This window comes from Labeo rohita, chromosome 6 (genome assembly GCF_022985175.1).
Source record: "Labeo rohita strain BAU-BD-2019 chromosome 6, IGBB_LRoh.1.0, whole genome shotgun sequence".
NCBI classification, from domain to species: Eukaryota; Metazoa; Chordata; class Actinopteri; order Cypriniformes; family Cyprinidae; genus Labeo; species Labeo rohita.
In genome coordinates this window covers 11171295-11183856 of record NC_066874.1, presented here as the reverse complement: position 1 = coordinate 11183856, position 12562 = coordinate 11171295, and the positions used below count along the sequence as shown (strand labels likewise).

At 34.6% G+C, this 12562-nt stretch overlaps 1 protein-coding gene across 4 annotated transcripts; it reads right to left on the bottom strand.

Moving 5' to 3' along the window:
- Window positions 1–2387: 2387 nt before the first annotated feature.
- slc19a1 (solute carrier family 19 member 1) lies at window positions 2388–12556 on the bottom strand. 4 transcript variants are annotated; one of them, XM_051112205.1, is made up of 6 exons: window positions 11840–12556; window positions 8298–9081; window positions 5934–6126; window positions 3570–3711; window positions 3204–3430; window positions 2388–3013 (listed from the first exon to the last, which is right to left on the bottom strand). In XM_051112205.1, exons 1-5 carry the CDS (start codon window positions 12110–12112, stop codon window positions 3227–3229), a joined length of 1596 nt encoding a protein of 531 aa, XP_050968162.1. In that variant the 5' UTR covers window positions 12113–12556; the 3' UTR covers window positions 2388–3013; window positions 3204–3226. The 4 variants fall into 4 exon arrangements, with proteins under 4 accessions (XP_050968162.1, XP_050968163.1, XP_050968164.1 ...); XM_051112206.1 differs by having other exon boundaries at window positions 2388–3430; window positions 11840–12138; window positions 12258–12556; XM_051112207.1 differs by adding an exon at window positions 9218–11621 and having other exon boundaries at window positions 2388–3430; window positions 11840–11986.
- Between the last annotated feature and the right edge of the window lie 6 nt (window positions 12557–12562).

The window sequence follows — 12562 nt, the reverse complement described above, 5'->3', positions numbered from 1 at the left end:
ATTTTAATTATATTTTGCTAAAATGAACGAAATGACTCAGAAAAAAAAGATTTGTTCATTTTGCTGAACGAGACTCAAAGGTCCGAGTCGGTAAAATCACGTGTACGTTCATCCTCTGTGTACTGAGTATGGCAAAAAAAAAAATAAACTAGTTCTGCCTACGTTCCGCATGACCTTTTGACGTGATTCAATAGTACGTAGCGTTGTGAGCGCACATCCCAGAACCCGTGCTACACAAGCATTTGTGCTTAAAAAGTATAAAAAAATTTGTTTTCCAAAAAAAACGACAGATCGTTTCACTAGATAAGACAGTTCTTCCTCGGCTGGGATCGTTTAGAGCCCTTTGAAGCTGAATTTTCAACTACATTCTGGAAGTTTAAAATCGGGGCACCAATGAAGTCCATTATATGGAGAAAAATCCTGAAATGCTTTCCTTAAAAACCATAATTTCTTCACGACTGAAGACAGAAAGACGTGAACATCTTGAATGACAAGGGGAGAGTAAATTATTTGTGAATTTTTGTTCTGGAAGTGGAGTTCTCCTTTAAGTCTCAATTAGGATTGCAAAAAGGTGGAAAATTTCCAGTAAATTTGCTGAATTTTTTTGGAATCTTCCTGGGAATTTTGTAAAGTTTCCTGAAAATTCCTGTACCAGAAATTTTCCACCCCTTTACAAACCTTGTCTCAATACACCAAATCACTGTGGAGATACAGCCTCACATCCATTATTGCATGCTCTTCAAATTGATCAAATTGAATTCCATAACTTTTTACCAGCATGGTCTAAAGATGATCTAAGCCAATTTTGGTGAAAATCAGACAAATCGTCTAGAATGAGTTCGAAAAAGTAGGGTTTTCTAACTATTAAAAAAATGCAAAAAAACGACAGAAAATTGACTGAAAAATGCAGCATAAGCCAAGCAATCAGAGGAAAAAAAGAATTTCCCATCTTAATTTTATGATTCAAACGTCAATAGGTGCAAATTTGGACAGTTGGTGGCGCTAAAGGGATTGAGTTAGAGACTTCAAATTTGCTATGGTGACAGTTCAGGCTGTCTTCTGTCTGTATGTCAAATTTCATAACCTTCCCGCAAGCGGTTCTATGGGCTGCCATAGACTTCCAGAGTGGAAGAATAATAATAAGAGGAACACCAACGGGCACAATAGGTGCCATCGCACCTTCGGTGCTTGGCCACTAATTACTTGATTCTGGTCTTACCTACCCTAAATGTTTGAATGTTAGGTCAACGATTATGTCTCAGAGCAACACTGTAGTGAGGTTTTGTTTCTGAATAAATTTGTTTTTCTTTTAGCTTTTTTTTTTTTTTTTTTTTTTTAAATCAATGATTTAATGACTCATAACATACAAACAGAAATTTGTTGCAACCTGAAATGATGTTTCCATCTGCAAGCATAATGGTGATAAATATAGAGAAACCTCCCAGTGCTGCTGGACGTTCTACCAGCAATCTTGTATATAGAGTAAATAAAGTGAGTCACAGAGATTCAAGGTAGAGCTTACAGCAAACTACACAAACAGGTTTTGGCTCAAATTCAGAAAATCTGATTGTATCAGATTCTTTTTATCTTTGCTACACTGGCAATTTTAGTAGTCATGCTGTAATAGACAGGTCTGCTAAAATCACCAACCAATCAACCAATTCTCTGGAATTCTACTTCTGCAACTATAAAATGGAACAACTTAAACACATACATTGTCATTTGTTTTCCTTTGTTTCCACTTCAGAATACATGTTTTGAGGCCACTGGAACATGAATCACATTCACTGCCAGCATTGCATTTACAATGACCTATATCACTCCTGTCAAAAGAGATAGAACAAGACAGAACAAACTAAAAGCTAAACATCATCCTTTATCTTAGAGGCCTTATCTAGCAAAACGATTTTCTTTTTAAAAAAAAAAAAACACTAGCTCTGGGATACGCATGCCCATTTTCATGCATTGCATAATCACATTGGAAAAGTCACAGCGGTCAGCTCTTCACCTGTGTACTTCAGTTCAGAAATGTAGGGTAGGGCAAAAACATAATCTCATTTTCTCCTTCACCTTCAAAATCATCTGACATCATTGTTTTACCTTTTTTTTGTTTGACTTTCTTTGCAGGTCCGCTTTGTCACACGTGCATGATTACGTAATGCGTAGGTCGTAATGCGAGGTCAAGCATTTGTGGGTTTTTTTTTTGTTTTTTTTTTTTATAGAAAATGACCAATTGTTTCACTAGATAAGATTCTTATTCCTTGGCTGGGATTGTGAAGCTGCATTGAAACTGCACCACTGTACATCCACTATATGGAGAAAAATCCTGAAATGTTTTCCTCAAAAACCTTAATTTCTTTTTGACTGAAGAAAGAAAGACAAACATCTTGGGTGAGAAAATTATCAGGAATATTTTATTCTGGAAGTGAACTAATCCTTTAAGGCATATTTTCCTGTAATTCTGGTTTGAAACAATAGGAATTTTACAAAATGACAAATTCATACAAATGAAAATTATTTAAACACTTTAACAATTTATTTGTAATAAGACGTGGTCTGCAGCTCGTTATTTGATCACACTATAAAATATTAATTAAAAAAAAAACAGTAGTAATTACTTTTAAAATACAGTAGAACTAAGCAAGTGTCTTGTGTACAATCATGTTTGTGTGATTTTTCTTTTATACAGGTTCTATAAAGTTAACACTCGCATTTCCATCAAAACATGATCACTTTTTTTTCTTTTGGCAAAAACTTCCAAAGGTGCTAAAGCAGCAAGCTTTGTGTGTCATCAAGCAATGCACAGACTGAAGTGTTTATGGAGCAATATTCCATCCTTGTTCATCACAATTTAGTTATCACTCCAAGTTAACAACACTATGTGTTTTCTATTTCCTACTCCTAGTGTTAAAAAAATCCTGGAGTTAAAGAAAACACTGACAAAAATGGTCCTCACTCCATACAAAAATCCCACAACTCCACCCCAGCTTCCATTGGACCGCAATCAGATATTCTAAGGACATATAATAAAAATCAGCCTTCCTGGATCAATTAGAGAACTGGATTGAATGGTTGCAAAGTAGTAATTATTTATATTCTAATAATGAGCAATAGGACAAACAAAATAAAACAAAGACTATTCATACTTAATAATAAAACGTTCTGATTTTGAAGTAACAGTTTAAAAGATAGAGAAACTCCACCTTAGGCACAATTTCTTTGAATCTCATGTCTTGATGGTGGTTCCATTATGTGCCGTTGTGCCTTCACTAGCAGCTGTTGTCATGGGACTAAGTTCAGTGGCTATGGCCACTTCCTCTGTAGTCTCCTCCACTGCTCTTTGATTGCGGTAATGACACGTGATGATAAAGGCACTACAGCTCAGATAAATCACTGTCAGCAGAGTGAAGTAAAAGAAATAAACAAAAAACTGCAAAAGAAAGAGAGAAACAGAATGAGGCCACAATCTTTCTGCATTGCAATGTTATGGTATAAAGGGAACCTTTCTGCAGTGGCATCCTGTTTTTCTGTGTAACTATTAATTAAAGTTAATCTAGAATTTTACACACCTGAGAGTGAACATCCAAAGCCAATCCCCTCTTATCTGCCACAATGAGAGTGACGATCGTTTTCAGGATTGTTGCAAGAAAAGTGTTTACTCCAAACACTAAAGCACACAGTTCTTTAGTGAGAGAGGAGGCAATCTGGAAACTGAGAAGAATAACAATAATAAATTCCTTAGTGATATTTAGGTCCATCAAAAGCTCATCATGTGGCAAGCTACAACAAACTTGAACTTCAAAGCAAAGATTCTGCACTCCATGAAATAAGCTAATGTTTTCACAGGTGCATACACATTAGTTATGGGTCATTCTTGAATGATTCATTCATTTTGAACAAATCTTTAATGTGACTCGGGACGAACAAGTCGTCTCGGGGAGTGATTCGTTCAGTCGCGCATGCGCAACATCCTCTTAGGCTCTGTACTGGAATTAGTTCACCTGTTTCAAGTCTTCAGGTTTTTGGAGTTGTTCGTTCATCTTATGGGGCTGTCACGTGCCGAACGAACGACTCGAACCCGAAGACTCGAGAGACAAACGGTAACACTTTACTTGAAGACTGACATGACACCTTAATAATTGTGACATAACACATGTCATGAATATGAAGGAGGTTTTATGCATATTTATGACACATGTCATTAAATGTCATTCACGTCATTTTAAATTCAAAGATGACATTGTTTGAGATGCCTTTGTTATGACAACTTGACATAAACCAATACATCATAACATGTCAGTGTCTTTGTCATGACAACTTGACATTAACAAGACAACATAATCTGTCACAAATTTGTCATAAACATGACATAGCAGATTTATTATCAAACCTAATAAACTACTTAGCTTTATGGGTTAACATTACATTAAACTGTCATGTGGTCATGGGACCATTATAATTGTTTCATTAATATTTTTCTGACCACTTTTTTTCAGTTGTACAAATTGAATTTATCATTAAAATGTCATTAAGTGCTAATACTCTGTCAAATAATTTTATAACAGTGTCATTAATATTTTTCTTGACCTCAACTACAGTGGTACAAGTTGAATTTGTCATTAAAATGTCGTTAAATGTTAATACTCTGTCAAATTATTTTATAACAGCATCATGAATATTTTTCATTTCATAATGTTTTTTTTTTTTTTTTTTTAGTTTCCTCCAACAGAAGGTCAGATAATAGACCATTTCAAATGTTGTAAAAAAGATTAACTGGTGTTAGAGAAATAAATCAATCATCTAATAATAATAATAATTAATTAATTAATTAATTAATTAATAAAATTGTATGTTATTGCATTTGGAGAGCGATTCACCCACAAATTAAAATGAAAACAGTACAATGGTGGGTAAAGTCATGCAGAGTTTGGTCCATATCACTGCAAAAATGGTTAATTACAGCATCCCACACAATTATATTTTCTTGACATGCTTTTTTACATCATGGAAAAGTCTACCTAAGACACCACCATAATCCATGGTAATATGACACCACCATAATCCACCATAATAAAAAAATCAAAATTTTGAGAAAATCACCTTTAAATTTGACTAAATGAAGTTCTTAGCAATGCATATCACTAAACAAAAATATTGTTTGGATATATTAACGGTAGGAAATTTCCTAAATATTTTAATGGAACATGACCTTTACTTTATATCCTAATGAATTTTGGCATAAAAGAAAAATCTATAATTTTGACCCATACAATGCATTGTTGGCTATTGTTAAAAATATACCTGTGCTAATTAAGACTTGTTTTGTGGTCCAGGGTCACATATTTCCAACACACATGGCTGTCATATAGTACAAAATTGTCTTGTTAATGTCAAATTGTCATGACAAAGACACTGACAGGTTATGATGTATTGGTTTATGTCAAGTTGCATCTCAAACAATGTTATCTTTGAATTTAAAGCTTATGGGGCTGTCACGTGATGAACAAATGACTCAAATCCGAAAACTTATAAGATAAGAGGTGAAGTGAGCTAAACATAGACTAAAGACCCAGGTAAACAATGAATTAATCTTTTCTGTTTCTTATAGCATTATAATTTAGTTTTTTTGTTTGTAGTGTGATCAACGATTGTGTAAGCAGTAGATGTGTTAGGGAAGTAGCACATAACATTTTAATTATATTTTCCTAAAATTAACTAAATGATCTGAAAAAAGGATTTTGCTGAACAAGACTCAAAGGTCCAAGTCTGTAAAATGATCCAAACTTCCCATCACTAATACACATCTCACATTTTAAAACAGTGATTTCGAAAAAATTAATGCAACATATGCCAATGCCACTTTAGGGTAACATTAAAAAAGTTAAAAAGTGAAATAATAATAAAATAAACCAATAAATAAATAGCTAACTCACATAGCGATTGGAACTAGAAACTGGTAGAAGCCTTTGAACAGAGCATATACCACATAGCAAATCCAGATATCATTTGTTACGCCCATGACAAGCAGTAGAATGGCCTGTGCCCCAGTGATCAATCCAATCACCAGTTCAGACCAAAGGTTCCATCGAATTTTCACATAGCCTGCTGCAAACGATGTGATTGCACCTGTTGGACACATAAAGTATAGCAGTCATACAATAATCATGCAATGCTGATTAACAGACATTTCTATCTCATCTAAAGTTCTGAAAAACTGTAAATATTTTCTACTTTTGTGACATTTACACCAGGGTTCTTCATTCCTACTCCTTAAGAGTCACTTCCCTGCAGAGTTTAGAACCAGCTCCAACTGATTAAACGCACCTGAATCAACTAATAAAGCTCTCTGGGTTTACTTGGAATAAACTCTGCAGGAAAGTGGCTTTCCAGCACCAGGAATAAGGAGTCCTGCTTTATGCTATGTTGTTTTGTGTTTTCCAAGCATGTGTCATGCTGAAGCTCAAAGGTTGAGGAACATGAACTGCTTGTTCTCGCCAAAGATTAAACCATCTAGTATGATGTAAACCTATTAAAACCTTAAAAAAAAAAAAAAAAAAAAAAAAGTCAGAACCATGACAGCAAACAAAAAAACAAAATGTAATACTATATAAATAATTTGTCTGCTAAAGTGCATTATTATACAAGAGAACTGTACTTAAACCAAAACGTGTGTCTGAACTTACTGCCCATTGCAAATAAACACATTATATATAAAGGTTAAACCACTGACTGCACGACAGTCCCACAACGTACTTTCATGTCTGATTAGGGCCATAACCACCACAGACACTGAGGGGGTCTAGTGCCCCCAATAATTAGAAATCACTAAATTTTTTTTGGTCAAATATTGCCATATTGATTAAAGTTGTGTGTGAATTACTTGCATCTCCTACAATGAGTGAGTTTACTATTACTTCAAAAACAGCAATTTAATCCTCTCGTTGGTGAAAAATATAATGAAGCAATTCAGTATTAAAACTATACATATACAAATATATATGTGTTTGTGTGTCAATATAAACAGCGCATTATTGTATAACGGTAATTAAATGCCTCTAATGCACACCAGTATTTTGGTGTGTGCATTCTAGGAGTTAGACAACATATAAGGCAGTGTAACGGTACAGTAGTGGTGTCCCATTTCTTAGGAGAATATTTTCACCCCTACCCCTTGATACTATTGCAAGAGACAAGGGGAAAGGGTTTAAAAACAGAACAGTGATTGGGCCTAACGTTTGGAGAAGTTTGGTATACATCACAAGGGGTAAGTCTGGCGTTTTACTGAAAGATCCAGTTATGAAATATTGATTAAAATTTTACGGTCAAAAAAAGAAACGTGTATGAATGAAGAGCTCACAGTAAGATCTATAGCATATCTATAGCATCTATAGAGGGATTTCACCACTGGCAAAATGGCTTTTTAATAGGGCTGGACAATATAGCCAAAATGTATATCACAATATTTTTCTTTATTTCAGTCAATACGATATAATTCTGATATCGATTTGAACATTAAAAAAAATAAAATTCAGAAAAACTGCCAAGTACGCAAGTGTCTGTACCTACAAACTTCTGAAAAATAAATGGCCAAACCTTTGAAACTTTCTCCTATAAAACTATATAATATTTTAGGGGGGTAATGGCACAAACACATTAATGTTCCCCTTTTATTTGTATTTAGCCTTCATAAACAAGAAATGTGAAATCACTGTCAAATGAACTTAAGACTCTAAGACTCACCTTCTTTAACTATAACATAGGCTTATTATTCTTATAGACTGAAACAAAAGTGCTTCAGCCAGAATAAAGAATATGAAAAGTGCTCAGAGTTGCTGCAGAAAACAGAAAAAAAGAGCGAGCAACAACAAAAACATGCTGCTTATTGAATAAATTGGCTTATTGAAAATGCAAATTCATTCTCTGCCAGCAGGAGGCACTTTTGGAACGGAAGAAACAGTGGTTTTCAAGGCAATGGCTATACACAAAACTCTGCTCATTAATGCTCATTTATCAGGTAAAATGAATCTTTGAATCTTTTCTGGAGTCTATGAAGACACATTCATATAAACCGTGCGGCATTTTGATTTTAAAACATGCAGTGCTCATGTTTATTCAACGAAGTCAACCACCACGAATAATGTATGGGAAACACTGGTAATGTATATCAAAATATCTGAAAAAAATTATATTGCGATATATGTTGATCGAAATATTGTCCAGCCCTAGATTTTAATAAACATGGCTGTCTATGCAGTAGATATGAAGAAAAGATTTACCTAAAAATGTAATAACCTTACCTAATAATGTAGAGGCAGCTTCAACCGCTCCATTGTAGACATGTTTGTTCTCTGTGGCAGGGTAGACTTTATTCCACAAGATGTGTACATAAAATAAAACTAAATAATAACCAGTGGAGTTGAACACCCACCACAAGCTCCAAAGTCTTAAACTAGGTACTTTCACTACATTCTTTAACTCCTTCAGCATTTGAACAAACACTGAATTTGTCCAGGAAGGGGATTTGTGGTTACTGCCTTGTGCAGCCACACTGCCATCCTTCTCATTGCCAGGCTTCATTCTGGCCAATTCCGATTGAGCTGCTTCCTTCCTTTCCTCTTCCAGACGGGCTTGGTTGAAAAACAAGCTACGCTTGGGCCATGGTAGGCATAAGGACAAGAGTAACCCAAAAGTGACAAACCCCAGAGAGACTGCACTTAACGTCCAGTATGATACACGTCCTAGAGACACACACATCTGACCTAGCACAGAGCTTGTGAAGACGCCCATGAGCACAGATGAGCGAGAATAGCTGGCTACACGCTGGTAAACAGCAGCTGGTACTAGTGAGAAAATGTACGAGGAGTACGCCACACGGGCAGCCATGGTGATGCCATAAAAGAACTCCATGAACTGCATCTCCAGCAACGAGGTTCCCAAAAGCAGCAAGAGCCAAATGGAAACATGACTCAAACTCTGAAGGATAAGCACTGGCTTGTACCGTAGGTAATCTGTCAGTAGAAAAACAGGCACCAGCACGGCCATATAGGAATATGAGAGGACTGGGTTGATCTCATTTGTAACCTGTAAAAACAACAGAAAGACATTATTACTTCTGATATAGAATAGCAGATATAATGCATATCCAATGCAATATATATTGTAATACAAAATAAACTTTACAAAACTTTTACAAAAACATAATAGACAATGCACTTACCTTCACCATCAAGAACGTACAGTGTGTAATGTCAGATAATGAACAGTTTAATTGTTAACCCTAGGTAAAGTATAAACATTGTGAAACAAGATAACCCAGGACTTCATTTACCAGAGGTTTAGAATGACCCAAAATGAACAAAAAAATTACAGATAATTTACTCACCCCTTTGTCATCCAAGATATACATGTCTTTCTTTCTTCAGTTGTAAAGAAATTATGTTTCTTGAGGAAAACATTTCAGGAATTATCTCCATATAGTGGACTTTAATGGTGCCCCAAAATTTGAACTTCCAAAATGCAGTTTAAATGCAGCTTCAAATGACTCTAAACGGAGGAAGAAGAGTCTTATCTAGTGAAATAAACTGTCATTTTCGAAATAAACTGACAATTTATATACTTTTTAACCTCAAATGCTCATCTTGTCTTGTCTCTGCGATGTGCATGTGTAGCCTGTGTAATCCAGGTCAATACAATACAGTCAACTTCAAAATCGCCCTACATTGCTGTTTTACCTTTTTTTGTAAAGGGCGTTTTATTTTCTTTGCATGTTCAGTTTGTAAACACTGGGTTAGTAATTCTGCAGCAATGTAGAATGTTTTTTGAAACTGGGGAACAAAACGAGATGGGAGGTTTTTTTTTTGACATACCCTAACTCTCTTGAACCAGAAAAAACAGAGCTCACAAAAACAGAGACCAGGCGAGCGTTTAAGGTTTAAAAAATATAAATTGTACATTTGTTTCAAAAATTCGAAGTTCACTGGGGGCACCATTGTAGTCCACTATATGGAGATAATTCCTGAAAAATATTTCCTCAAGAAGCATAATTTCTTATCGACTGAATGAATAACTAAGACATGAATGACTTGGATGACAAGGGGGTGAGTAAATTATCTGTAAATTTTTGTTCTGGAAGTGAACTTCCCCTTTAAGTATTAATATTAAATTGTGGACAAGGGGTCAATTTTGAACTACAGTTCTTTCTATTTAAAAAGTGAATCATTAGGGTGAATGAAATATGTATTTTGCTTATGCCACTGTTAAAGCCCATCATTCATAATCTGAGGACATGTTTAGTGTTTGAGGATGTTTTGTATAACATTATGTTATTATGTTATGCATAACATTATTATTGTTTTGGATAACATTATTATGTCACATAAAACAATAATTCACATTACAGAGGGTAATTACATTTACTACATACCACTGTTACAATTATACAGCACAAATGTAACACTGACCTTTGTACTTCTAGTTTAATTGTTTGTTTATTAGTTTTTCCATTTTTAAGTGCCAGGTTTGCATCAGGGCTATTTACATGGCAAACACAATGTCACAACATCATAATGCTAAAATGGTAAATTATTATATAAATATAAATACATTTTAAATTGACATAAGACAATATTTAGACATAATCTAAAATACATTCAGGTGATACATTACAAAATTTTCCACTTAGTTCGCCCAAAAATTTAAATTCTGTCATTAATTACTCATGTCGTTTCAAACCCGTAAGACCTTCATTCACCTTTGGAACACAAATTAAGATATTTCTGATGAAACCGGAAGATGATTTATATTCCGAAGATGAACAAAGGTTTGGATCGGCATGAGGGTGAGTAATTAATGACAGAATTTTTGGGTGAACTAAGCATGTTTCTGAATAAAGCTCTGAATAAGCTTTTATTCTAGTTTAATTGTAACTGACTACATTACATTATAAACTTAATTGACACGGGTAATGACTGTTAATATATCAAAGACGTTTGATGCAAATTTCAAAGCATCAGACTAAATAATGCCTGAATAATTCAACCAAATGAATGATCCATACTCTGCCTGATTTATAACTTAGACATGCATTTAGGTACCTAAACAAGAAGACATGAATGTAACAGCTTTTAGATGTCCTTTTATTTACTAAAATATGTTAACATGTAGTAAAAATATGTAATGTGAAAGAGAATTTGGGCTAAACAAAAGTGTCTTCATTTATGACATGGACACTGGGCTAAAAACATGTCAAAACAGGCACCTACTCCCATCAGTTTTGCAGTATTTAACTGGAAAATTCCCATACAGATATTCTCTGCATGTGGTTGACTAATTTTATGGCTTTTACTAACCCTATTTAAAAAACACCCAGCTAGAGCCTGATAAGAGCAGTACATTGAGTACAAATTCTGTTGAGGGTTTACATGCGTTTACAAAAAAAAAAAAGCAATCTTACAGTTAATAAATCCACATATAATAAGTCAGCAGGTTTGTTTCAATCCTTCCTCAAAGTAGATCTGACCCACTTTGGAGGAATTTGAACTCTGACCGTATTCACATGGCTTGCCAGACCCCAGTAGCTGTTTCAGAGTTTGAAAACAACGTTCCACAGTCATGTGTGTCAACTATGTATTACGAAAACAAATACATACATAGTATAGTTGCGAAACACAGTCTCTCAAGTATTAGTGTTAACAAAATAATAAAAAAAAAAAATACAAAATAAAACTTAACAGTATGACTTATCAAGTTTGAATAAATTCCGTAACACAACTTTATATTATTATTATTATTTTTAATTTCACAAATGTAGAAAAAGAATAAAAGTAGAATAGCACCACACCTGGTTCCTAGTGAAGTTCTTCTCTGCACTGAGCAGGTTTGGTGTGATAAACGGCTCTCCAGGCTTCAGCTGCACCATGAAGCCATAGAAACAAAGATAAACAACGGACCATTTCCAGGTTCTGGTCTTCTGCGTTTGGGTTTCCAGGTCCTCCTTGGTTTTGTCAATGACCGGCTCTGGAGCCACGTTTTCCACCATATGTCCATTGCCATCAGTCCTTGTGTCCTCCTTAACATCCTCAGTCCGTTCATTTAATGTAATCACTTCCACCATGTTATAGCAATAGTGATGCTATAAAGCTTAATTATTTAATGATACATAAAATACAAAACGTACATTGATACTCAAAGTTAATAACTGAAGACTTAGCAGTTTAATGGAGTTCACAGACTGGTAACAACCAAGCAACTGCACTAACCAGTAAATCCTAAGGCACGTGTTGTCTTAACTATTACTGGGTGCTGAGAGGGCACTTTCTTAATGACACAGCAATGCATTAAACAGCTACAAGCTGACATTTTCTGCGTGCAAGAATTCACCTTTGTCCAGTTTCCAGCACTGTCAATGATTACAAAGTGCTACCTTAATGCACATTGTGATTCTGTAAAGAAGCACAATGCAGATATAATTGTTATATGGCAAATATGTACACTAATGAGTTATACATACCTATGAGCAAATATATATATATATATATATAATATATATATTTTGTGGACAGTT

Bases quoted from the DNA above. Each gene is read 5' to 3' on its own strand.
- slc19a1 (XM_051112204.1), bottom strand. From the start codon at position 12,112: ATGGTGGAAGTGATTACATTAAATGAACGGACTGAGGATGTTAAGGAG. The intron at 6,127-8,297 runs GTAAGGTTATTA...TGTGTCCAACAG, and splicing joins AGCTGCCTCTACATTATTAG to GTGCAATCACATCGTTTGCA. The intron at 3,431-3,569 runs GTGTGTAAAATT...TTTCTTTTGCAG, and splicing joins CTTTGGATGTTCACTCTCAG to TTTTTTGTTTATTTCTTTTA.